The sequence below is a fragment of the Callospermophilus lateralis genome, chromosome 14 (genome assembly GCF_048772815.1).
Source record: "Callospermophilus lateralis isolate mCalLat2 chromosome 14, mCalLat2.hap1, whole genome shotgun sequence".
Classification (NCBI taxonomy): Eukaryota; Metazoa; Chordata; class Mammalia; order Rodentia; family Sciuridae; genus Callospermophilus; species Callospermophilus lateralis.
In genome coordinates, this window is record NC_135318.1 from 7,622,624 (window position 1) to 7,649,185 (window position 26,562).

Genomic DNA, 26,562 nt, shown 5'->3' on the forward strand with positions numbered 1-26,562 from the left:
TCATTTCATCCCAAGGTTCTTTTTATCTTCATTTCACAGAGGGGGAAATAGAGGTTCAGAGGGTTAGGTAACTTGCCCAAGGTCACACACTTTGAGAGAAACATATCCATGGATCCAACTTTTGAAGATTTTATTTCAAAGATACGCTTTTATCATCATAGCAGACAGACAATGACCACTTTGCACAGCCCAAGTGAAAAGATTTTTGAAGTTGGTGAAGTCCAGCGATACTAAGTATATTATCTTATGCTTATGTGACTAGACCCTCTCAGTGAGCCCTTCTGGTTTGATCTGACTGGACGTTGGGACAGAACTGCAGAGCAACGTGTCTCCAGCACATCACGGACCTCACTGGCCCCGTGCACAGGGTTGAGTCAACCACGGGTGCTCCTGGACGATGGGAGGGGTATTCATGATCACCTGTAAGCTGAGTGGCACTGGGGCTGGGGGGGGCCAGGACTGACCCAGGGAGAGAGATGCAGGGAAGATATGATTTTATTGTTTATGAGCAAATCGACAAGCCAGGAGCCCCTGAGCACCCAGAGCCCAGTGTGCTCTCAGGAAGTGAGTTCTAGCGCCTTCCGGAGCTCCATGCTGCTGGGGGCAGAGCGGGCCCTGGTCCACGGTGCTGGGCTGATGAGGGGAAAGGGAGAGGAGACAGGAGTGGAGAGCCATCAGGGCCCAGATTTGAGCTGCGCACACGTGACTCTTCCAGCTTCTAGTAAGTGCCTGGGAGCCCTTTTGGACAAATGGATTTTTCTGTTTTTTGGGGGCAAACCTTTGCTATTCTACTCTTTAAAAATAAAGAAAAGGAAATAAAGTCCATTCAAGGAAGATGAGACTGTCTGCCTGTATGTGGCTGAGGCCTGAGTCCCTTGGGCTCATCCCCAGCGACAGCCCCGCCCTCCGATAGTGCAGGTGCCCCAGCCGTGACAGGTGGAGATGGCCTGGCTATGGCTGCTGGCCTGCTCCTCTGGCCTCTGCAGCTGCGGCAGGTGGCATTCCTAGGATGCTCTCGGTTTCATTGCTGGCTAGAGATGTGCTTTTAAATGTGGCTTTGCACGTACTGAGGTTTATTTTGTTGCAGCCCTGCTTTGGCAAAACTCATTAAGAAATAACCTGAGGTGATTCTTTTACTTACCAAAAGTTTAAACGTGGTTAGAAAAGGAAACATCATTTAAAACAAAACAAAACAAAACAAAACACCACCACCACCACCTTTCTGAAGTCATCAGCTTCATTGAAAGCAAAGATTCCCACACTTCCTCTTTGGATGTCCTAAAATTGTCCAAAAGTAAAGGAAGTTCTTGGGGGCAGGACTTTACTGTTTATGAGCAAATAACTTGGACCAGCCCCTTCATGACACCCAGACTGTTTTCTCATATGTAAAATGAGAGCCATGCCACCTGAGATGGAGATGACCTAAAATGACAAATGTAACAAGAAAGGTCTCAGCACAAAGCGGTCCTGATGAATGCTAGCTATGATTTGGATGATTACTTCAAATGTCCTCGGGTTCTGTTACTGAAAGAACAATAGTGCTGGTATTTATTTATTTACATACAGTTCTGGGGATCAAACCTGAGCCCCACACATGTAGGCCAGCACTCCATCTCTGAGCGACACCCCCTAAGAATTGGGTTGTAAATGGCAACACCATGATCATGGGCCACGGCAGCCAAGGAGAGGCACCCACATCTGCAGAGGTGCTAAAAGGTCTGGTTCTGATATCAGGGTGACACTGGCATCAGAGAATGACCCGAACAATGCTTCCTTGTCTTTGGTTTCTGGGAAGAGTTTGTAAAGCCCTGGTGTCAATTAGCCGACAGTAAATGCTTCAAGTCCCAGACTTTCTCTCTTCATCTGTAAAATGAAGATGATACTTTGGTCACAAGGCTGCTGGGAGAAAATTTCATGGCACTTAATAGATAAGAAACATATTTAAGTATTGATCATCTTGTTTTTCTATTAAATCTAGGGCCTTTCTCTCTCTAAATGTACATATATATAAAAGATACACATGTATAGCATATTTGTTGATATATAAATTGTATGCATACCACATATTGTATATTATTTACATTATACAACCTATACTGAAAAATAATGGCAGTAAATAGATAAGAGTGACGTGAATAGAAGTTTTGATGCTCATTTGTGCTCACTTTAGATATGAAGCTGTAATACTTAAGCTCTGTAATGAGGACCTTAGAGGCTCTGTCACGGGATTCTGGGAATATAGGAGAACCTTCTTGGAATAATTGCAGGGTTTTCTTGGCTCCCAGCATAACAAAGAGGCAGCAGGACAAAATAGGGGCCATCGAATTTTGATGTGTATGAATGCTTCTCGGGAGAAGCAAGATGGGAATTAGGTTTCTTACAAGTCTTTCTTCCTGAGCCAAGATTGTACCATCAGCCAGGTGCACAGTGGCTTATGCCTGTCATCCCAGGGACTTAGGAGGTAAGGCAGGAGGATCGCAAGGTCAAGGCCAGCCTCAGCAAGGAACTGAAATGCATTCTGCTGTCATGTACAAGTAAGTAGAACAAATAAAAAATATAATAATAATAAAAAGAAAAAAAAGACCACCCTCAGTAATTTAGCGAGAACCTGCCTCAAAATTAAACATAAAATTAAAAAAGAGCTGAGGATGTGGCTCAGTGATAAAGTGTCCCTGAAAAAGTTTGTACCATTGCATGACATACCCAATACCAAGGTGCACCCGAATGTTAACACACCAGTATACACACACGCATAAACCCACCTGTTCACACTCAACCTCACACATGCTCAAACACATACACACACCCCTTCCCCTTCCCTGACCTTCCAAAATAGATACAGCACCAATCTGATGAATCAGCACTCAGCAGAGCTGACGCTGTACTGAACTAAATTTTCAATTCTTACACAAGATCTTCTTTTTCCTGCAGTTGCTAATTGCCTCTTCTTGTTGTTTAAAATCTTTATGAACCTATCAATTATCCGTTTCCATATTCTAAGAGAAGCTGAAAAGCTCATTTTGCTGTGGGGGGACACATCACAGTACCCGGGTTAACGGGCTTTCTGCTGGGGGATGTCCTTCCTAGAGCCCTCTCTCTGTCCCTGGCTGCAGTGTGACAGCCCAGCTTTGGTCACCCTCCCTTGAGTCCCCTCTATCTTCTCCTCTGTTGGGCCCACTCTTCTGAGCCTGGGGCTTCTTTCTTCCTTGAGAGAAGAAACTTGGAAGATTTTTTTTTTTTTTTTTGAGATCTTACATTTTTGAAAATGGCATTCTTGTACTCTCAATTGTCATTTTGGTTGGGTATAGGATTCTAGGTAGGAAATAATTTTTCCTTAGAATTTTGAGAATCTTAACTTTATGGTTTCCTAGTGTCCAGTATTATTGCAGAGAAATCAAAGTCATTCTGGTCATTTCAGATCCAGAATGCAGCCTTTTAATTTTTTACCCCTGGTGTTCTTTAGTTTCATGGTGCTGTTCTTGATAGGCATAGTTTTAAACTTATTGTGCTGGGCACTGGATGGAGCTTTTTAATCTAGAAATTTATGTCTTTTGATTTGGAAAAATTTTCTAGATTTTTTCTTAGGGACTATCATTCCTTCCTTTTCCTTTGTTCTCTTTTCCTGGAACTCCTAACAGGCCTTGTGGATCGATCCTCAAATTTTTTCCTATCCTTCCCTTCCCTCCCGCAACTAAAGAGTTTATTTTCTAACATGCTCATCGAGTAAGGACACTGAAGAAAACATTACAACATTTCTGTTTGTATTTGGTGTCTGTTAGGCCCTTGCCCAGCCAACATCTGAATTGTCCTTGTCAAGAGAGAGAGAAAGAGCAAAGGATTCAACGTGCCAACGTTGCCAGCCACATTAAGGACATGTTCAGAGCAACTATGGCCAAGAGTATCTGGTTTTTTCCACCAATCTTGGAAATAATATTAACAAGAAAAAGACACTGATAATTCCTAAAAAAAAAAAAAAAAGCTTAATATTGTAGTTGTTCTACTTGCAATAGTAAAAGCATTTACAATTTTGCATCTTTTCTGTCTTTGTGTCCTATCTTCAACTTTGCCTTCCAACTTTTCTACTAACATTTAAATTTCTGGCACTTAAGCAGTTATTAAGAGCTATTCTTGTTTCCAGGATGGTTGTGTATTATAGCTTTCCGTTCTTCTTGGGTAGATACAGTATCCCTCTGAGAATGTTAATTGTGGTGGGTTTGTTTCCTTTGGGTTTTTTTTTTTTTTTTTTTGGCTTTCTTCCTTTTGTCTCTTTGTTTCTTTTGATCTCTACCTTTCATGTCAAAAGATTTTATCAAAAGCCTTTGTTGAAGTCTTCTTCCTCCATCCTTGGTCCTTGGATGTCCATGGGTTTTTAAGAGTCCAGCACAGAAAATGGCTTGAAAGTAGAGACAGGCTGTTGACTGGGGTCCCCTGCTGCGGTTTGGGACCTGCTCCAGCCTACATGGAGGGGGATTCCAGTGTCCAGTGTCTGCCTGTCCAGAAGCCTGAGTTTTGGGGAACAGGAACGGGAGGAAGGCACTCTTTCATTCAGGGTGTGGACTTGGAGTCCATTCCCGTTCTCGTCCTCTATCTCATCAGCTTTGTCCAGATTCTCTTTGGTTTAGTTTTTCCTGGGAAAACCTCCAGGTTTCTGCAGGGACCAGGCGGGGTTGGGGGAGGGCAGGGCTCTCTCTTCTCCAGCCCCACCTTTCCCCTGTGGCCTTGACTTCCTGAGACTGCCCCAGCTAGGGTCTGGGCTGTGGGACCTCTCAGGACCCCTGGTCTTTAGTTCTTACTCTCTCAAAGTCTAGCCTCGCCTGTCTGTTTTGCTCCTTCTAGATTTCGCCAGCATGTTCACTGCAGTTATCTTCTCTCTGGCCTCTTTGTCCTAGTGTGCTTACTGCTGTGTTTCCCTGCACTGTCCTTTTGGGGCAGTTTGGGAGGGAGTGGAGAGAACACCTGTGTCTGTCCCCACCTCTGATCACTCTCCCTCTTCCTTCAGGCTCCAAGGCAACCTAAAGATTTGATTTGCAGTTTGGTTTATAGGCACCATGGGAAGATGTTGACTTGGGCTGGATGTCCCAGCCATCCGGAGCATTTCGAGACAGGTCACCTTTGTGATTTGAATCCACCTGGGCCATCCTGCCCCATCTGGTTGAGTCTGCAGGTGCTAATGGGGTCCAGAGGGCACGTGGGGGTGAAGCGTGCTCCTGGGATTTGAGCTGACACAGGGCTGACAAGGTTGATTTGGTGAAAAACACCCTCATCTGGACACTTCCTGGGAGGCCCCTCAGCTAACCAGCTGCTTCCCACGCAGGGAGATCCAAGTTACTTTTCATATATCTTTTGTTGTTGTTGGGGGAGTAACCGGAGATTGAACCCAGGGTTCTTACCCGCTGAGCCCTTTTTTTGCATTTAATTTAGAGACAGGGTCTCACTGAGTTGCTTAGGGCTTCACTAAGTTGCTGAGGCTGGCTTTGAACTTGTGATCCTCCTGTCTCAGCCTCCCTTCATGCCTCTCTCTTAAAATCAAGCAACCGTTTTACTCCAAACACCTCTGTCAGAAGGACTGCCAACAACAGGACGGTCATCGCTGCCATCGCTGGCTCCGCAGCTCAAGGCTGTGTGTTGCCTGTTAAAAGCAACGTCTGATTTTCCCCCTGGGGTGTGTTTTCATGACCCTGTCCCTGTGCCATCTTGTAAGCCACTTCTGCTGCTCAGGTGGCCTCGCTTCTTGGAGTGTGTCTGTTCCCTTGGAGCCGCAGGCCTTTGGGCTGTCTGGTCCCTTTCTCACCTGCAAATCTCAGAATATCCTAAAATATCCTCTTTGTCCTTACTCACCTGCTCCAAGTGCCAGCTCCTCTGGTGGCCTGAGGTCTTGCTGACTTCTTGCCCCGCTCAGTGGTAGCATGGACGCACCTGGCACTTTTGTCCCTTGTGATCTGAAATTCTTATTTTTTTCCATGAATGTTTGAACTCAGCTAGAAGTCCATGTCACATGTGGACTGCCCGGTGCTGTGCCAGGCACTTCCACACACTGTCCAATCTCCGTCACAACCCGCCTGTCCTCTAAGTGCCCATTTTGTAGCTAAGAACACTGAGGCCCCAGGAAGAAAAGCACATGGCTTGGGCCAGGCTTCTGGGCGTTGGGTGAGGCTGTGCTGTGCCGTGGTCTCTGCTGGGCTGCGCAGGGCTCTGATCCTGCCATTGAAGATGGCCCTGTACCTGGACTGGGAGGAGCAGGTTCTGCCTTGGAATGCAGGTCCTGGGGACAGGTGTCAAGGGTAGAAGAAGTCCTAGGGCAGCTCACAGAGGGCCAGGTCGAGTGGTGGGACCCGGGCACGGGGGAGATTGGCCGGGGAGGCCTTGCACAGGGCTGCCTTCAGGGGTTCAAGGTTGGCCCTGAACCAGGCTCTTCTCTGTCTGGGCCTTCAGCTCCCTGTGGGGCCAGTGCGGATCCTGGCAGGCCGCGGGTCTGGTGTGCTTCTACCTCAACCCTCCTGGCCTTCCCGGCCCCGCCCTGCCTTGTGGTCGGGTCCTGTCTGTGAGTCAGGCACTGCCGTGGGTGTGGGGGGCTCCTGCTCTGCTCCGTGTGTCGGGAATGACAGACAGGGCCCTGCAGTCAGTGCCACCCTCGGTGCTCCTCCGCTCGAGTGCACCAGGGAGACTCTGTGGTTGTAAGGTCCACGAGGAGCAGCGTGCACCTCTTCTGCCCCGGTTCACTTGGGGCACTGTCGCCACACTGTTTGTAGAAGGCTGTAAGAGGGACTTCCATCTTTCTGAAGGTGAAAGTGTCCTCTGCTGTTGTCCTTTGGCTTGTGCATCCCCATCCTCCCTCCCTCCTCCTTCCTTCCAGTAAGATTCCTCCAGGCCTGTGCCTGCAGGGCTGCATCCATCCTCCCTAGATGGCTCTCAGGGTCCCCTCCCGTAGCTGAGCGCAGAGGCAGGACAAGGCCCTGGCTTGGCTCTCCTCCCCTTTCCTACCTATCTGCCTCGGGCACTGGTGTGCTTTAGTGGACTCCTCTGGGCTCTGGGTGGCAATCTCTGTCAGGCGAGCCTTCAGGACTTGGCAGGTAGGTCTAGAGCCCTGACCGTGGGCTTTCAGCCTCCAGGCTCCTTGGCAAGGGGCCCAGGAGGAGCCCGTGGGCCTGACAGTCTTCCGACAAGGATGCTTCAGAGCAGGAGACTGTTGAGATATTAATTGAATTGAGCCTCATGCATGTGTCCCCCCATGTGGCTGGGAGCCCCTCAGAGTGTCTGGAAGAATGTGACAGATCAAGGAAACTGGCAGACAGCTGCAACTGCTTCTGACGGGGCCTCTGGTCACAGCGCTGACCTCTGGGCTCAGGAGCACTTTCTCTTTGTTGGGCTAATTCCTGGAGCAATCCTCCCAACAGCTCATTTCCCCGGCTGCAAGCAGAGCTGGCTGAGGGGCCCTGGGGCAGGAATTATTGCCACAGGCAGGAAGTGGTTAATGGTTTCCGTTGGCTGTTAGTTGGGAGAAAAGAGACTGAATTCCTTACAATAGAGAGAAAATGACGGTGACCACTCCAGTTCCCTTCCCCCACGGGGTGGGGGTGGTGTTGCCAGAGCTCCTTGGGGCACTCTGGGTGACATCTTGAAACAGCTCTGCTCCCTGTTGGCACGAGGAGAAGGAGAATTTATTTATTGTTTCTTCTTGATTTAATGAGATGTGTGAGACTTTGCCTGGCTGGAAGCAGCCCCCTAGCTGGCACAGGTGGTCCTCCAAGCAGGGCTCCCCTGACCCACACTGCAGTAGCCCAGGCACCCTGCACTGTTTGGCAAGTCAAAAGCTACTTTAAAAATAAAGAGTACAGTGGATAGGAAATACACAGGGATGTGGAAGAATTGAATAATCTCACATATCTTCCTTTGTCCCGTGAAGAGAATTAATACATTTTTTTCAAATGTCTGTAATCTGTTTATAAAGCTCCATTAGGTATCAGTTTCAAAAAGGACCCTGTTAATAAGTTTAAAAAGTGTAGTGACTATAATCAAGTTACAGTCTTGATTATAACTCAATAAAAAGAGAAAAAAATATATCAGACTGAGCCCCCCGTCAAAGTCTTCATTATTTAAAAATTAAATACTCAAAGCCGGGTGTCCACACACCTGTAGTCCCACACTTGGGAGGCTAGGGCAGGAAGATCACAAGTTCAAAGTCAGCCTCAGCAACTTAGCAAGATTCTATTGTGACTCAGTGGTTAAGCGACCCTGGGTTCAATCCCTGGTACCAAAAACAAACAAAAAACCCACTCACTGTCAGATAACTATTGGATCAAATAGGGAGGGGACCAAAAGGAGATCACAAGCTGGGAAGAAATGAAAAGAACCCTTTGTACTAACCCCACGTGCTGTAGCAGAAGTGGGGCCTGGAGACCAGGTGTGACCGTAAGGTCTCCCTTGCTGAGGAATAAGATGGAAAGTAAGGACGTGATAAAGAAATGCTATAAAAAAGCTTGCAAAATGTACAAAAACCGGAACCCAAGGGAATAGAGATAAATATAATGAAAGCTTAAATTTGATGAAATAGACAATAAATGTCATGAGGAAGGTATCGTCATTTAAATGGCTGTTCTTGGGAAGGATTAAAAGCAGACATTTAACAGTCTGTATGATCCAAGAGAAATGTCTGAGCAAACCTCAGCAGTCTTGCTCAGCGGAATGTCACGCAGCCCTTAAAGTGGTTTCAAAAGCATTTGTCAGAGGTGGAGTGAATGCTACGTCAGGTGGGAGATAATAATAAATACGAGTACAGCATGGTCGTCACTCTGAACCGGGGCCATCCCCTCCCACCCCAGGTTCTGAGGAGAATCTGGTCGGTGACGACGCCTTGAAAATGGAGGGGCTGGAGCGTGGCTTCCTGGTGGAGCCTCGGCCTAGCTTGTTCCTGGCCCCGGGTTCGATTCAGTGCTGCAAAAAACCCAAAGCAAAATAAAAAGCAAACAACAGAGACCCTCAGGGAGTGTGGTCTCACTCTTGCGGCATGGCAGACGGTCTTGGAAGCGCTGTCCTCAGTGCAAGAAGCCAGTCAAGAACCTCACACTGAACGATGCCATTTTGTCCAGAACATAATTGTTGTGTGGGGCTGGAAGGGCTGGGGAGTGACAGCTACGGGGTTTCTTTGTCAGGTGATAAAATATTCTAAAATTATACTTGTGCGACACTGAGAATTTACTGAAGACCACTGAGTGTGTACTTTGGTATGTGAATTTTATCTCATTTAAGCTGCTACAGAAAAAAATCAGAGCGGTCATCTTGGGGGATGGAAACAGCCGTGATTTTCTTACCCTCTTTGGAGGTCTTCCAGGGTTTCCAGGTGTAATTCTGTATGACTTGTAGCATGGAAACATCTAATAAACTCAAAAAACATTTTTAAAGGAGGAGCAGGAATAATTAGGCTTTTACTAAAAACAGTGATGATGGAGCATTGTCTAGCCCACTTCTGGAGAAGGTGGGGACTGGCTCCTGTCACCCTAGGATGTGGGGATGGGGTCACCTATGCAGAGTGCTCAAGGGCCATTCTGGGTCAGGTCATGGAAAATGGAACATTGTTTGTCCTGGGTCTGCTAAGGGCAGGGTCTCCTCTCTGGGAAAGGTGGGGATGGCTAGGGGCAGTTTCTGGGGGAGTAGTCTAGGGTGCCAGGCTCCGGGAGTGTAAATTAGAGAAAGCCATTACTTTATAACTTCCTGTAATTGCCCGCAGTGGATGAGCTGGGAGAGCCGCCCTCTCGGGTCTCTGCTGAGCAGAGGCCACAGGGCCCATCCCTCCTGGCGGCTGCCTGGCCACCTACCCCGGTGTGTAGAGTCGGCCTTTCTCACTGAAACCAAAATGCCATTCTAACCCGAAGACGCCTTCCTCTTTTTAGAAGATGGGGAACTCCTACGCCGGGCAGCTGAAGGCCACGCGGTTCGAGGAGGTGCTGCACAACTCCATCGAGGCCTCCCTGCGCTCCAACAACCTGGTGCCCCGGCCCGTCTTCTCCCAGCTGTACCTGGAGGCCGAGCAGCAGCTCTCCTCCCTGGAAGGTAGGAGACGCGCCTTCTTCTCTGCTGTGTTTCTGTTGTGCATTAGCATTCGCGACAGAACATGGAGCCCCTCTTGTGCCCTGTGTAGGTGGAGAGTCTAGCAGCAAAGAACCGGAGAAAGAGAGTCGCACACGAGTTCTTGCTGGGCTAACGCTGAGATATGCTTCAGCTATAAAGTTGCAGGAATGAAATGATTGATTGGATTGATAGGGGAAAGGGGGAGGGCTGTGCTGGACGGTTCTGAAATGGTGTGCTTATTCTCTTATTAGAGGGTCTGAGAGTTCTGCTTTGATAAGCAGGGAATTTTAGCATGCAGTGGCCCTCTGCTACATGTATGTTTTTTTTTTCTTCTCGTTGTGTCTTTGCCAAACAATCCAGGTAGTTTCTCCTTGTTACAGCAGGCTCAAGAGCCCTCTAGAAACTTTCAAAAGCCAAGAAGAGACCTTTACAAATTTATTATGTGCCAATAATAAATAAATAAGTAAATATCTTTAGGCCTGGGTGACTCTAGGGTTTGCTTAGCTATCCAGGGAATAAAATGGTTAAGTGGCACATTTTCACGTGAACAGCAACCCCGCAGCAACCCCGCAGCAACCCCGCAGCAACCCCAGCATGAGACAGCGCTCCACAGACCTTACGTAGCTCCTGAAGTGGTGGGGCCGTGGATGAAAGCAGAAATGAATCAACTGACTGAACCAGAAAGCCTGCAGTGTGCCAGGGCTTGTGCTGGGTGGGACTTGGTGTGTGTGAGTGTGAGTTTGAGTTGGGTGAGAGAGAGAGAGAGACGGGTGGGCATGGGGACAGTTCTGTGGAGGTTGCACTAAAGAACGAGACGTCAGGTGCTCATCTTGAGGGGCCTATTGCAGGGCTGTGTGACATCTCATAGCTGCCTCTCGGGTCACTGTTTAAAACGTGCTCAGAAAATTAACCTTGCAAATGGCACAGCTGAGGACCTAAAATGGCATGGCTAAGGACCTCAAAGAGCTGGATCTGGGTCTAGGAAAAACTTTGGACTCACAGTTCCAAACTATGAATTACAAAAACCATAAGATCTTTGTTATTCATGCAGAATAACATTCATCTGGCATGTCCTGAAATCTTACTCTGATGTCGTGGAGAAATCTCCAGAGATTATTCTACACTCCTTGTTTTTGACCAGCCCAAAGACCTTTGTGAAATACGTATCACACGCTCATCCTTAACTACTTGTAGTAGTGCAAAGCTTTGTGCTGATGTTAAATTAGTAATAGCAATAGCGATCATAATTGGTACATTTGGATCTAGAATGCATTTGCCTCCTGAAGTATTGAGTCCCATGACCTGGGAAGAAGGAGGATGGGTTCACTGGACATTTAGAAGGAGTGCCCCAGCTCTGAAATGAAAAGGGGACAGCCAGGCCAGCGGGCAGATCTCCTTGACAGGGGGCTGCTCGCGTGGGGAGAGGGAGGGGAGCAGAAAGCCCCTGGGGTCCCTGCCGGCTTTTCCTGTTGTTCAGGGATTCCTCCGTCTCCAGACCCTCTGTTTCTGTTCAGCATGTGGCACTTTTCAGGGACAGCTTTTCCTTCTCCTTGCAGTGCTGGGCATGGACCCCAGGGCCTTGCACAAGCTGGGCAAGTCTCTGTCACTGAGCCCCAGCCCCCAGGGACAGCCTTGAGGCTCACTCAGGTTTCTTCATTCCCCTGGGGCCAAGCGTAGGAATTTGGGGCTCAGCCTCCGCGTTGGCATGCAAACCCCCGGACCTCCCTGTGCTCTCCCCTGTCAGAAGCAGAGCCTTGCGTGTTGTTCTTCCAGTGCAGGAGTCGATGAGGGGTTGGCGGTGGGGGAGACTCTTCAGCTGAATGTCATTTAGCTTCTGCAAGGTCAACCTTGGCACGACGGGCCTGCACGCCTTGTCTTGTTTTGTCTGTCTGTCTCTCCATCAGGGTCGCTTATCTTATTGCTGGCCTTCCTCAGACAATAGCATTAGAGATGATTTTTATGACCCGGGTGCTGGTGTTCTAAACACCCCCCGGGATTGGTTGACATTTATCTGTTTGTGAGGGTGATTTAGCAGGGGCCTTATTACTTTGAATTAGGGCTCCTACTCACCACCTCCATCTGGGGGAAAACCCTTTTTACACATTATCCACTTTTTATAAAGAAACACTAACAAAAAAGACACCGCCAAGCATTATGGGATAAGTATTTATAAGTTAAAGGGGATGCAGTGAGCCCCACAGTCCCTCCCGCTTGAAATGCGTGGGGTTTCTTCTCCCAGAAAGAACAGAATTGAATGCAAACATTCAAGTGAATCAGCCGCCTGCTCCGTGGAGTCCGGGCGCCATGGGGCACTTGGGTCCCTGTGTTTTATTATCGCCATCCTAAGCCCTCAACCCTGTTGGTTTTGTCTGAAGCCATTTAGAGCTCATCCTGCCAGGAGCCCTCAGTAAATACGTCAGGTCTGAAGCCACTTTAGAGCTCATCCTGCCAGGAGCCTTCAGTAAACATGTCAGGTTTAGTTAGTCTGCTGAGCCGGTGGCTCCTCACCCTGTGGCTGCCAGAGGGTCCCATCAAAGGCCCTGGAATGTCTGAGGGAGAGACCTTTGACCTATAATCCTGCTTTCTCACTGACGGGATTTGGAGCTGTTTCTTTGACCCTCTTAAGACTCTCCTCTCATTCTTCCTGAGTCTGAATTCTTGCTCTCAGCCTAGCAGCCATTCCTGCGGGTGGGCGGGCGGCGCCCTCGATGTTGTTTTGGGGGAGCTGGATTAAGGCTCCCAGGATCTTCCTCCACTTCCACTCTGACGGTCAGGGGGCTCTGCCAGCCTCCAAGTCACTGGAGAGCTGGCTCAGAGACAGGGTCACATCGCAGGCCGACCCTGTGCCACCAGGTCCATGCAGGGCCTGAGCCTGGGTCTGGATCTCTTTCTGCTCCTCTTGCTCTTCCAGGGCTACCCTTTGTACAGACCCCCTCCACCTGTGTCTCTGGGCCGGGAAGGACCAAGGCACCAGGAATTCTTGCTGCATTTGCTACTGAGACCTTCCCAAGTCACAACTTCCATCTGCCTAAAATGTTTGGCTGCTTCTGCCTCTTGACCCATAGGCAGCTTCAAAATGGTCCCACTGTGAGGTTATATTCCCAGACTCTGTTGTGGCCAAATCATGTCTGGACCCTTCTGTGCAGTTCTGTAGGCCACCACAACTCAAAGTGTCCTTCATTTTAAAGATGCAGGATCTGATGCGTAGAGAGGTTAAGTAACTGTCCTGTGGCCACACAGGCCACAGCAACCCAAGTACTGAGACTTACGTTCCTAGGTTCCCAGTCTAATTGCTTTCTACACATGATTTCATTTATTAGCCTAAAACTGCTGGATGGATAGAGGGTCTAGAGCCAAGTAAGGGGAGACATGGTCACAAAGAAATAGCCATAAAAGAGAGACAGAGAAACAAAAGGAGAAGAAACCGTATCCTAGTCTGGGATATTTAAACGTTCATAATGACCCTCTTCCATGAAGAAATCTGTCTGCTGTCTACTCATGGCATTGAAAAATAGACATGTTGAGAGAGGTTTTTACCCAAAATGTTTCAATGAAAAGAAGTTGGAAGGATAAACTTCAAAGGCTTAAAAATTAGTTGGCTGGTGAGGAGCGACAGCATGCTTGTGGAGCGACACCCTTTCCTGATTTTCCTGAGTCTGCCTCTGCGTCAGGCTTTTCTCTGGGTGCCTGCAGTGCAGAGGTGAGTGAGCCCAGCCAGGCAGTGGTGAAATTTCCATCGCCAGTTCTGGGCTCTGCTGCATTCCCCCTGAAATACTATTTCACCTAAAGAGTAGAGTCTCCTAAAGCCACAGCGTGCCTGGTCTTGTTCTAGAATGTTCTGGAATGCCTCTCTTCCTGCATAGGCATGTAACAAGTTTGGGTGTGTTTGCATTTCTCGCGCGGTACATGAGCCTTCATCCCGTGGTGATAAATCAGCTGCTCCTTCATGCCAGGTTAAGGGAGCTCACACTACTTATGTTTCCATAGTCTAAATAAGCAGTGCGGTTTAGCAGCAAGAACATGAGCTTAGGCATCAGACACCATGGGAACACTCGGGCTGTGCTGCTTAGCTGTTAAACAGCAGTGGGCTGATCATCGGATGCCCTGAGCCTCAGTTTCCTCACTTGTAAGATGGTCTGCGTGTTCCTTCATGGTACCTCCCACACAAGTGTTTTTGGAATGCTTACCATGTACAGGCTCTGGGCTCAGTCCTCACCAAGCAATTGCCTTCATATTAAAGCCAAGCACGTGTGCAGATGTGTGCAGCTGTGTCAGGTGGAAGAGGAGTGAACTTGAACTTTAAGTCCCAGGCCGGGCTCGGAGACTTGTGTCTGCAGCCTGACCATGGGTGGGGTTTCCCGTCCCTAGGAGCTTGGCTTTTCCTTCTGGTGAAGGCTCGCCTGACCAGCTCTGAGTGTTAGTAAGGACTGGTGAGTTCTGAGGCCGCCAGGACTGTTGAGTGCAGTAGGTGACACGTGGCACTCCTCGGATTAGTCCCCCAGGTCCTGTAGTGATGTGATCCCGAGGCTCCAGGGCGATGAAAGGCCCCGCAGGGAGCGGCTGCCTCACACATCTTGGCCCTTCTTTCCCGTGTGCAGGTGGCAGCCGAGTGGACCATGAGGAAGAAGAGGAAGAGGGGGAAGGAGGACCAGACCCCAACGGTCCCCCCAATCCCTACCAGCTGCCCCCTGCACCCGAAGGCTGCTGCACCACCGATGGTAAGGCTCTGCCTCCCCTGGACAGCGCCCTGTCCACTGCCCAGAACCTGGAGCTGGGCTGTACCAGGCCACAGGAGTCTCTTTGACTACCCTGTGCCCCTGTGAGCTGTGCCTGATCAGCCCGGGCTGCAGGACAGTGAGTCGGCTCACAGCCCCCCAGCCCAGCCTCTCCAGACAGCCTCCACCTGGAGAATGACTGGGGTCCCAACAATCCATTTTTCTGTGTTGTTTTTTTCAAAGACTCGAATACATTTTTGCCTGCTCAGGCCTGCGTGCCCAGCATACTTAACTCGGAATTGATTAGTAGGAATTATTTCTCATGTCTATGAGGACGTCACTGTTGAACAAGTAGACAAATGTTACCCTAGGAATTCCTAAGGTGAAATCAGCAGGGTTATTCCCATCTTGCTGCTGCAGATCTGAGGCCAGGAGATACTGGGTGAGGTAGCATCTCAGGCCCAGGGTAAAGGCTTGCACTCCGCATTCGGACAGGCTTGCTACCCTCTTCTGGCTCTGCCACTCACTGTTGGACAACTTCTCTGTGACTGCATTCATCTCTACTGTCACTGTGTCAGCAAAGGGGAGTCAGTGATTACTAAATCGGCAAATGAACTATTATTGAGCCCTTGCTGTGGGAATTCAGACATAAATGATCTAAGAGCACGCTGCTGATCAGCACCACTGAGCTAATGCTGCATTGGGGGCAAGCTGCCCTGCGTGGGGGCAGAGGAAAGGTTCCGAATGCAGGCAGCGAGTCTCAGAGGGCTCCCTGGAGGAGGCAGTCCTTTATCTGGGCTTCGGAAGATTAGTAGGAGTTAGCCAGGAGATAGGGTGGGGGAATCTGGGAGATTCCCCAGGGATGAAACAGAGTGTGCAGAGCTTACAGGAAGTGCAGACCATTTAGCCTGAGGGGTGGTGGGGTTGGGCTTAGAGAAGTGATCAGACCTGGTTGTGGCGGCCCCATGTAGCCCACTGGGAGCCTGGACTTGACCCTCAGCAAGGTCACGGCCAGCAGGGGCAGGCCCGGTCTCCCTCTGCAGAGCGACTCTGGGAGTGGAGAGGTCAGGATAGTGGCTGTCCATGAGTTAGGACATGTGTTCTCTGGGTGACAGGAGAGGGTGATGAGCCCTCCAGGGGTCCCTGGAGAGGTCTTCACAGAGTCAACTCACTGAGTCCTGTGGCCACCGTGACCTGGTTCCCTTCAGAAGGCAGGGCCACCTTCCGAGTGGAGGAGGGAAGCTCCCTGGCTTGGGCACAGCCTGCTCCTCTCCAGCAGGAGACCACCTTGGCGGGAAGCCCGGAGCCCTTTGAACTGCTGCATGGTCTGTGGGAAGGCCACCCCGGGCTCTGGGCCCTCCTGTCGGGTGGTGGTGATGGCAGCAGGAGGTTGGCCGGGTGTCCCTGTCCAGAGCAAGGCCCTGGAAGGCCAGGGCCAGATCAACCCCAGCTGCTTCCTCTTCTTTATTTTTGGTTCAGATAGTTTTGAAGATTCAGATTGAATAGGAAATACACTTTAAGGTTCTGAAACAAAAGCTCCAAAGAGACAGAGGACAGTCCCTCTATGGCCCTGAGCCCTCTCTGTGTCCAGACTTGGGGTCCCCTTCAGCAGAAGCTGGGGAGCCCAGATCCCACTTCCTCCCAGGCCTGGCCCACCCCTCAGCAGGGCAGCGTGCAAGACTGTCCATTGCTCTCAACTGCTTATGACTTTGTCTCCGTCTTACTTTGTCCTTATTTGCTTGAAATTTTTCCTGTTGAGCTTCGTTTTCTTATTAATGTGCATTACATGGTGACATCTGATAGACAGTGAATTCCAGCAGCGTCAGGAATAGGCACGGTCATTGTTTTGTCCTCAGAGCTGATGAATTTGGAATTCTAGCCTAGAGGGGAGGGCTGATCCTGATAAGACCTGCGGGGACCCCGGCTTTACTCCTGGTTCTGGGGTGTCCTGGGCAGTGTGTGAGCCTCATCCACCCTCCCAGGGTTCTGCCAGGCCGGGAAGGACCTGCGCCTCGTCTCCATGTCCAGCGAGCCCGTCGACGTCCCCGCAGGCTTCCTGCTGGTGGGGGCCAAGTCCCCCAGCCTGCCGGACCATCTCCTGGTGTGTGCGGTTGACAAGCGGTTCTTGCCGGATGACAACGGCCACAACGCTCTGCTTGGTGAGTTCCTCTCTGCCCCTGTGTGTGGCTCTGGCCGTGTGGGGTGGGGCAGGGACCAAGGTGGCCGCCGTGGCGGTGGAGGGCTGTCTTGGATGTCAGATGACTCTGATGATCCTCTTTGGTAGGTGATTTCTTTGTGGTATGGGATGAAAGTAGGATTTACTTAAAGATGTGACAACCTCCCTGTGGGAAGGCCACTATTAAAAATTTTTTTTCTATTTGTTCTTTTTAGTCACACGTGACAGTAGAATGTATTTTGACGTAGCGTCCATACATGGAATCTAACCTCCCCTTCTGTGGTTGTCCGTATTATATGAACCCAGGAGAGTTAGGTCCCATTCATTCCACTGTCTTTAAGGCCACCATTTAGTATCGAGTTTCTCACACGTTTGTCCTTCCAGTGCGCCTTGTCAGCAGTGGTCACGACCCTGTCCTTGACACTTTCAGAAACCAGCAGACGGGAGTTGGGAGTTCGAGGCGGAGCTCAGGTTCTTGCCTTCAGGAGGCAGGCGTCTTAATTAGCTGCCATCCCTCCATCGGTCCTCAGCCTTGGAAGTGGCCTTTATTGTCCCAGTTTTGTAGAATCTGGCCCCATTCACTAACTTGCCCAGGGCACATGGGGAAAGGAGACAAAGCCAGCCCCCAACTCAAGCTTTCCTGGCTCCAAGTCCGGCCCTTAACTGGCCCTTGCCCAGGCTTGGTGGGGCAGCTCTCGTCTCGGGCTCGCCCACCTCTAGGCTTCAATCTCTGGGATACTCCCTGGCCCACTAAGCTCCTGTCTGACCTCAGTGTGGAGCTGAGGCGAGGGCTCCCCAAACCTGGCTTCTGCTTGCCCAGTTGATGTCACTGTGCTCTTGCTGTGTGCCAGGTCCCCTCTGCTTTCTCCCTGATGGGGAGTGAAGTAGGGGAGATCCCAGGTTTGAGACCTAGAGATCTGGGTTCTAGTCCTGAGTCTGACCACAGGTGGCCTCTGGGCCTTGTGTCCTTGTCCACGAGAGGGTGGGGATTTTCACGTGTGCTCCTAGAGGGCCTTTGCCCGTCTGTCCTTGCCCCGTGTCCTTGGGTCTGGCCCTTCACCTGGCTGGAGTCTCCTTTGGAGGAGAGCTGAGCGTGGAAAGCTTGGTGGGGACCTATCTTCAGATGGAGCCTCAGGAGCAGTCTTCACTGTAGAAGTGAGTTTGAGTGTGAGGACTTACGGGCCTCACAACTTCTCCCTTTTTTCCCACACGTATCAGCATTTGAAACCTCTGAGGTGTTTGTTGAGCCTCCTGTGAGTGAAGGATGGAGAGGGAGAGTAGGGACCACCTGGGGAGCACTCAGGAGGCAGCACCACCTGGGGAAGGTGACAGTGACAAGAGAGCTCAAGTTTCAGCCAGCCATGCTTAGTAGTTCTTTACACCAGGAATAATCCCAGGAAAGTCACTCTACCCAAGGAGCTGATTGAACCTCGGGCTGCGTTTGCTTCACGAGGTGGTGGGGTGCACACGTGGCGGGGAGATGGCGCCCCACCCCACCTTGGCGTTTGATGTGCTTGCGGCTGGGGATCTGTCTGCATTCCACCACTTTGTGCTTGAGCGAATTGCCAGGGTAATAAACCCAGGAGGTTCTGCCTCTGCAGCCGGGAGGCGGGGATCTCCTGGCTCCTCCAGGGGTGGGCGAGTGCCCAGGAAGTGGATCTTTGTTAATTGCCTGCAAAAGGCCATCCTGGAGGGTCGCAAGGCTGGTGGTAATAACCCACGCTTTCCCTCTTTGGAAACTGCCGGGCTCTCAGCTTGCACACTTCCTACTGTTAGGTTTCCTGCAGTTAACCCCAATGCTGCAAGGGGAGGCGGTCCCGAAGCCCCCAGGGCTGGTTCAGTGCTTTTTAGTGACCTATAAAACGGAGGCCGCAGTGGGATATCTAGGGGAAGCTATTGTGTCAGGAGTGTCTTGCTTTAGTGACTTTGAGTCCCCCCGAGGATTTTGTCTGAATGCTGAAAGGTAAAATCCAGGGTGTCTTCCAGGGTTTTTCTACTCATTCACCTAAATTAGCCGATAGCTTAGAGGTAAGAGAAGAAAACGTGTCTTGCTAGAATCTTCATTTCATGCATAGAAGGAAATGAATTCTTTGTTCAGTTAGTAGGCAAGTAATTAAGCAAGCATTTATTGAATTTTTAACCTCAGATTTAGGACTGGCCTTTCTGCTCTGCCCAGGGCCACGTGGGAACCCGCCCTTCCCCCCTGAACTCCTAGAGTGGGAGGAGACTCAGGCAAATGGAGAACCAGCTCCGAGGTCAAACGAACAGGTCACCAGGTCTTAGAGCCTGTCTTTGTGTGGGGTCTCATAGAGGGCTGTGGTACTGTTGAAGGTCATGGGGGTGTTGAAGGTGTTTCAGAGGAGGTGGGGTTTGAACTGGGCCCTGAAAAATGAATGGCATTTTGCTTTTGGAGAATAATAGCAGCTAAATGCTAATTGCAGCTAGTGTTTATCCAGGATTCACCCTGGTTAGAAACTGTTCTAAGTAGGTTAACATAACAAGTGAGGTGGCTACATTCAAATCTAGGGTTAATATGAAGCAGTGAAGGCTCAAACAGGTTGACTGACAGGCTTAGGGTCACCCAGGCTGTAACTGGCAGACCCTGAACTTGAATCCCTTCATCTGGTCCTGGTGCTCACATCCTAGGGGATGAAGGCTATCTGGGTCAGAGGGAACCATGTTATGAAGAACTTGGCATGCTAGAGAGACGGCTAGAGCTCTCCGTGCCCAGAGCATGGCTCACGGGCAGAGGCTGGAGCTGGAGCTGGGGGTTTTAGTTGGGTTCTGCTTGGAAAAGGTGATTTGAAGGAAGACTGTTCAAATTGCAGCAGTGGAGAGAAGAGTGGGTCAGCAAAACGTGCCCTTTCCCTGCAACAGTGACCGGTGCTGTGTGATTCAGAACTCTGCCCTCCTCCCCCTCTCCAGGGTGACTTTAAAGTAAATCCCAGACATTGTATCATTTCATCTGTAAATAATTCAGTGTGTTATCTATCTCTAAAAGACAGGTTTTTTTTTTTTGATGTTGTTGGAGATTCAGTACCGTTATCATATAATTTTTTTGTGTGTGTGGTGCTAGGGATTGAACCCAAGGCATATCAAAAAATTTAACAGCATTCTTTAATATTGACAAATATCTGGTGTGTTCAAATTTTATCTTACACCTTTTTTTAAAATGGTTTATTAAAATTAAGACCCAAACAAGGTTCTCTTAAAGCATATGGTTGATTGGTTTCTTAAATCTTAATCTACAGGTCCTTCTTCCTTGTGTTTATACTTTTAAGAAACAATGGAGGTGTAAAATAAGGCGGTTGCTATGTTTTAATATTTGCATTTGCTGTCCTCTTGGCTCTCACCCACATACATGATTTTGATCAAAAGAGAAAACCAGGCAGGGGGCCGAGTCTTGAACTGTTGAGGATCTGAGATGGCTGTAGTGACTCCTCTGGTGCCTCTGAGTTTTGCCCCCCTCCATCCCAGCTGGGCTCCTGTCTCATCTGGAATCCGACTGGCTCCGTGTGCTTTCCTGGCCAAGTGGGGCGTTGCTCCACTTGGTTGGGATTTGGTCAACATAATCAAGGCACGAGCTCTGGGCAATTTGTCCCCTCACTTGTTAAGCCATCTTTACCTCCACAAACAGGATGGTGGTAGAGATGGTGGAAATCCAAAAATTAAAAACTTAAAAGGACAAATTGCCCAAATCCCACCTCCTGAAAGGAAGCACCTTTTTTTTTTTTTTGGCCCGTTGTCTTCTCCACTCACCACCTGGTGGGGTCTTAGGTAAATCTGAGGAGCTGCGGATCACAGTGCAGACAGGTGCTGGTCCTGCTTCTCCACTCCACCTGCTGCGTGGCCCGGGACAGTATTGGATTTGTCCTGTTCATTTTCAGGGAAAATGGAGGGTGGCCGCTGAGCTTGCCGGGCACAGTGTGTGCCACCTGGGACCGTTCGTTCCTTGGAAGGAGCACAGGAGCCCTGTTGAGGTTCAGCTCAGATCCTGCCTCCTGGAGTCCCTCCCGAATCTCTCTGGGCCCTCCCCTCTTCCTCCCCACAGCCCATCACACTAGAAGAACAAGTGTCAGATTAGCAGGAACGGGCATTCTCTCTTGGAGCCTCAGCTTCTCCAGCTCCAGTGGGGATGGTGACGCGGGCTCCACCTGACCGCTGTTGGAGGACAGGCTGGCCCAGGTGGGAGGAGCTGCCGTGGTCACTGCCCTGGTCAGGAGCCCTTCAGTTGTGTCTGTCTCTTCCTCCGGACACTCAGGGGCCATGAGTCTTAATCTGTGTTTTCCTCAGAGCACCTGGTTTAAGTCCTAGTAATTTTCTTCCAATGAGTGCTCCTGACATTTCTGTGATCAAAAAGACTTGCCGTGTAGGTATCATTTCACGGAGGCTGCATGAGCTGGCCCAGTGGCCGTCTACACTGCAGTAACTGCCACGGTCAAGGCCGTTCTGAGCACACACACTGCCAGGAAAGCACAGGTGAGGCAGCACTCCTGGGGGGCTGTGTCTGTCACTCTTGACTCATGTGGTGGCTGTCCTGGAGGCCTCCTGAGGCTGATTCAAGAAGGAAATGGCAGGTGTCAGTGGGTCTCCAGCCTGCCATAAGCTGTGAGCTTGGAGACCTCCCACTAAGTTCAAAGGAAGCCACCTGTGGATGCTTCCCAGCACAAGCATAGAGCTGGTTCTGGACGGAAGTACTGAGCTGTTAGTACTAGCCTCAAAGCCAGAGAGACCGAGCCACATCCCCCTCATCTCACGTGCTGCGAAGGGGGTCTCCTGAGCCCAGCTGCGCTCTCCTGCCTAATACAGCTTAGTCCTGGAGAGAGCTCTGGGACCCCCGAGCTTGCACCTGACACTTGAAGTGCTCTTTCCACATGAATTCTTGGGGGGATGGCTGAGCAGAGTGGTAGTCCCAGCCCAGCACTTCCTGTCTATACCTGGGGGCTCCTCTCTGAGCCTCGAGTCCCTCATCTGTAAACTGGAGACACTACCATGAACTGCAGTTTAGGGGGCTTCCCGAGGGTCTGAAGAGAAGGTGTATAATGTAAAGTGCTTAGTGCAGTGAGCTTAGCCGTTGTCATATAGTTTTCAGATGAGGAAATTAAATCTCAGAGATGATAATTAACTTGCCCAGAGCCACACGCCTCAAGTCAAAAATTGAACCCAGGCCCCTCTGACTTCCAATTTGTGCAAGGTCCACTGCGAGAGAGGGAGCAGAGGCCCGGGAGCAGCACTGTGTTCTGTGTCCTGTCCTACGCCTGCTGGCATCCGTTTAGGACGCAGGAGGACCCCACGGTGCGGTGCGGCTGGGGAGTACCGGGAGATCTGTTTGCAGAGCCCCCTGTGGTATAGTATGCAGCAGGAACAGTCCCTCTATCTGGAGGTCAGCGCCCAGCAGGAACCCTCCAGCTCTTGGGTTCTCCAGTGTTGAGTGGGGTTTGCTTTCTGTACTGACTGGCCACGGGGGTCAGTTCAGCTGAGTGTCCTGTGTGCTGAAGAGGAGTGGCAAGGACGCCTTGGCTCTCTACACATCAGTTCCCTGTCCCATAATAAACAAGTAAATATGGAATTCCGTGGCTTAATGTCCTGGGTGCCTTGTCTGCTTGTGCTGGTGCTGGGGGATAGGATGGTGGAGGGTTGGTTGTCCCAGAGCTGGCCTGCGGCCAGGCCGAGACGTTTGTCCTCATTCCTAAGGCCTTTTGAGGAATATTACATTAACTTAAAACATGCAGACCAGAGACTCTGATGGGAATGTCTTATTTGCTGTGGAGTGTTTTGACCTTCCCTCCCTGGGAGTACTGGGACCTTTAGCCCAAGGCCCAGGGAGACTGAGGGCAGAGCTGTGCGGAGACACACGCATCTGCTAAGATGTTCTGTGACCTTTGTAGACGGGTCAGCCAGATAACAGGACAGAATAAATTTGTCTCAGCTTCAGGGTCTCCCCTAGCGGAGGACCTTGGGCTCATAGAAACCAGACGTCTCAGTGGGCAGAGCAAGGCCTTGTGGTAGTTCAAGGAGGAACAGTTCAGAGAGGAGTCTCCCACTGACCCGCACTTTCATGAGTGCAGTTCCAGTGGGCTTCAGAGTCCACGCTCATGCTCTGGACACTAACCATTCACATGAGGAGGTTCCTGTCATCACACTGCCCAGAGGCCTGACCAGAGTGTCACCTCCCGGAAAGGCCTGTCCAGCCAGGCAGGAGGATGCTGACCCCTCAGACGGCCACCTTCCTGTTAGTGCCTTCATTTGATGGCTGGGAACCCCAGGGTCCCCTCTGTGCATCGTGGGGCTCTCTGATTCTTTTCAGCAACTCATTGGCTCAGCTCCAGTCCAGGATGGGTGCTGGGACCCAGGAGGTCCCCACTGTATCCAGGCTCAGTTGGTTAATTGCTTGGAGATTTTGTACCTGGCCAGTGCCAAGGGAGTGAAGCCGGTACTCCATCCCCGAAGAGAGTTGAGTGGGACTGTTCTTCTTCAAAGTTTGCTCCACAGATAGGTTTCATATATGCCCTTCAGCCAGGCATGGTGGCTCATATCTACATTACCAGTGACTTCGGAGGCTGGGGCAGGAGGCTTGCAAGTTTGAGGCCAGCCTGGCAACTTACTGAGACCCTGTCTCAAAATAAAAACAAAGAACTGGGGATGTAGCTCAGTTGTAGAGTGCCCCTGTAACTAACACACACGCACACACACACTCACACACACACACACTCACACACACACCTGGCCCTTACGCTGCCAACTCTTCCAAGCTTGCCAGGCCCATTTCCCCACTCCCGGGCTAGGTCTTCTCACCCTTCTGTTTGAGTCATGGCCGCCTTGGCCCCTGGGCTGGTCTGACATGGTCGGGCCTTTGCCGCTTGGCATTCTCTGGCTGGTGGTACAGGGTGTGAATATTCTGGTTTTGATGAACCAGGTGTCCTTTGAAGAGGACATTAGAGGTAAGTGACAGGGGCTCACGGCTCACTTCCCCTCCAGGTTTCTCTGGGAACTGCGTGGGCTGTGGAAAGAAGGGCTTCTGCTACTTCACGGACTTCTCCAATCACATAAACCTGAAGCTGACCACCCAGCCCAAGAAGCAGAAGCACCTGAAGTACTACCTGGTTCGCAATGCCCAGGGGACGCTGACCAAGGGACCTTTGATCTGCTGGAAGGGCTCAGGTGAGGAGTTTGGCCCTGGAGGGAGTGCTGGGTGCTGGGAGTCCCCAGTGGGGGCTGTCGGTGTGAAGGGCTGCCATCCGGTGACACAGACACCTTTGCACTGAAGGTGTCTACTGTAGTGACAGACTAAGTGCACGGGACATTTACAAGTGACAAAGGGCCACTCTGTACTGTGCTGTTTGTGGCAAGTGTCTGGGGCAGTGGTTCTCGACTGGGGGTGATTTTTGTCCCCAGGTGATGTTTGGCAACACCTGGCAGACATTTCTGATCATGACTGGAGGTGCTCCTGGCTCCCCGGGCGGGGAGTGACCAGGGTGCTGCTGGACCTCCTACAGCGCTTAGGACAGCCACCAGCAAGAAGGATGCTGTTCAGAGTGTCACAGTGCCGAGGCTGGGGAACCCCGATCGAGAGCAGGCTTGGCTTGATCAGAGCCACCCGCTGCACCCCAAAGACCAGCTATTGTTGCTGGTCCCCCAGGACCTGATGGCCAGCTTCCTGAGGCCTCAGGAGAGGGCTCCACTGTGGCCCTCTTGGCCTCCCCTGCACCCCTAGTGTCCAGGCAGCTTTGAGGGGGAGAGCAGAGGGGCTGGGTGTGCTGAGGCCTGCCCTGGGTGGACGGGTGTGTCCTGGAGGGCCTCTCCGGTGGGACGGTCAGGAGAGCTGTCCTTTTGTCCCTCACTGGTTCCTTGCTTCTGGTCTTCGGCAGTCTCCCTGGTGGTTCTGCGAGCAGCAGGAAGAGGCTTTGCGAGTGGGCATCTCTGGGTGCCCTCCCCCTTCCCCCCACTCTCTCTTCCCGTCTTCCTACTTTATTTGATGATATTTCTTGAGCTCCTGCCATGTGCCAGGCAGTTTCCTGGCCCTGTGGACGGAAGCGGATCTCCTCTTTGTGAGCCCAGCCCACCGTCTCTGACCGCTTGCTGTGATGTGATACACGTTAGATTTGTTGCTGGGAGCAGCCCTTCCAGCAGGGGACAGCTGGGAAACAGAGGGATGCCCTGGTCACTCCTCTACCTCCTGGGCCTTTGGGCAGGGATCAGATGGGGCGGTTGACTTCTCTGCCTGTCCCACCTGTGCGCTGTTGCGCCCGCTCCCGACTGTCCGAGTCGTCCCTTGGCGTGGACCATGGTGGAGGGCCGTCCTCTGCCACACCCTCCTGCCCCAGCTACACACTGAAGCAAAGGCCAGCCTCGTGCTGTGGCATCTCTTATGGATGTCTGCACATCCCACTCTCCTGGTTGACACATTCCAGTCTAGGAAATCGCTTCCTGACTGTTGGAAAAGAGCAAGCTGGTTTCACGCGGGCTTCTTGTTCCTAGAGTTCAGAAGCCGGCAGAGCTCCACTGGGACTTGCTCCAGCTCTCTCTTCCCGCCGCTGGAGAGCTCGGGGCCTCTGGCTGCCTTCCCCAGTGAGTCCGTTCCTGGGACGAACCCCGGCGGCGTCCTGATGGGAGCCCAACAGGCAGGTGAGGCGGTGGAGGAGTGCCCCAGGTGCCAAGACCCCCGGCCTGGCGGGTCTCCGTGAGCCTGTTCACTATGGAGTCCACCATCTGCACAATAAATGGAGGGTGGGCTCACATGTGGCCCCCCGCACCGTGTCATGTGTCATTTTGGATTGGTAATCCGTAATTTTCTGCCCTTTGGTGTGTAATGTGATCCCTCGGTGGTGGGGTCAGATCCCTCTGCACCCCCGATTCGCAGCCCAGGACTCAACACATAACCAAGTCAGTGGTGGAGCTGAATCTCTGGGAGGGGCAGAGGAGCCCAGGTCGCTGCCACTTACTGTGTGCTGGTTGCGCTCCAATCTGCATGCGTCTCATCCAGCCCTGGCAAGCGCCCCGTGGGCAGCTCGGTGACTGGGAAACCGAGGCTCGCGGGCTCTTGCCTAGGGCCTCACAGGCGGAGGCAGCTGAGACTTGACAGCAGCCATTTCTATTTCCTGTGTTTGGCACTTGGCCACCCTCCACAGACCTTCAAAACAGGATGGTCCTTATCCAGAGCGACCTGCCTTCTCAAGGATGCTGGAAGGTCACTGGTTGTCCTCCTGGGCTGGGAAGTGCCCTTCTGCTGAGGCACTGGGCCTAGTCCACATGGCAGCTGCTGAGGGCCTTGCTGCCTCCCTCTGCCCGTGTGCCCAGCCCCTCTGCACCTGGACTGAGGAGTCTTCTGTTCCTGCCTCGGAGCACCTGGGCCTACCTTCTAGCCTGCCATCTTGACTTGCAGTAACTCCCTGAAGCCCCTGGGTCCTCCGTTTCCTCATCTGTAATGTTGGGGACACCCTTCCTGTCTAGTTTGCAGGGTGATCATGAGAACTGAGGTCACAGTGAGAGCGGGCGTGCGCAGTGCCCGCTTCACGCCAGGCTCTCTTCCACATGCTTCACAGCCACCCACTCAGGTCCTCTGCAGGGAGTGCCGTGGGCTGCTGCTGTCACCGCCCCGGCTCATGG

The 26,562-nt window shown here is 51.3% G+C and overlaps 1 protein-coding gene across 4 annotated transcripts in view; it reads left to right on the top strand.

Annotated features, from left to right (window-relative positions):
• Positions 1-26,562, top strand: part of Greb1 (growth regulating estrogen receptor binding 1) — a 121,994-nt gene that overhangs the window by 48,784 nt on the left and 46,648 nt on the right. For all 4 annotated transcript variants that reach the window (XM_076832660.2, XM_076832659.2, XM_076832661.2 and 1 more), the window contains exons 2-6: positions 9,888-10,047; positions 14,664-14,783; positions 16,763-16,939; positions 23,935-24,117; positions 25,435-25,581. In XM_076832660.2, the coding sequence (XP_076688775.2) occupies positions 9,891-10,047; positions 14,664-14,783; positions 16,763-16,939; positions 23,935-24,117; positions 25,435-25,581 (784 nt within the window). In that variant the 5' untranslated portion in view covers positions 9,888-9,890. The remainder of the gene's footprint in view (positions 1-9,887; positions 10,048-14,663; positions 14,784-16,762; positions 16,940-23,934; positions 24,118-25,434; positions 25,582-26,562) is intronic.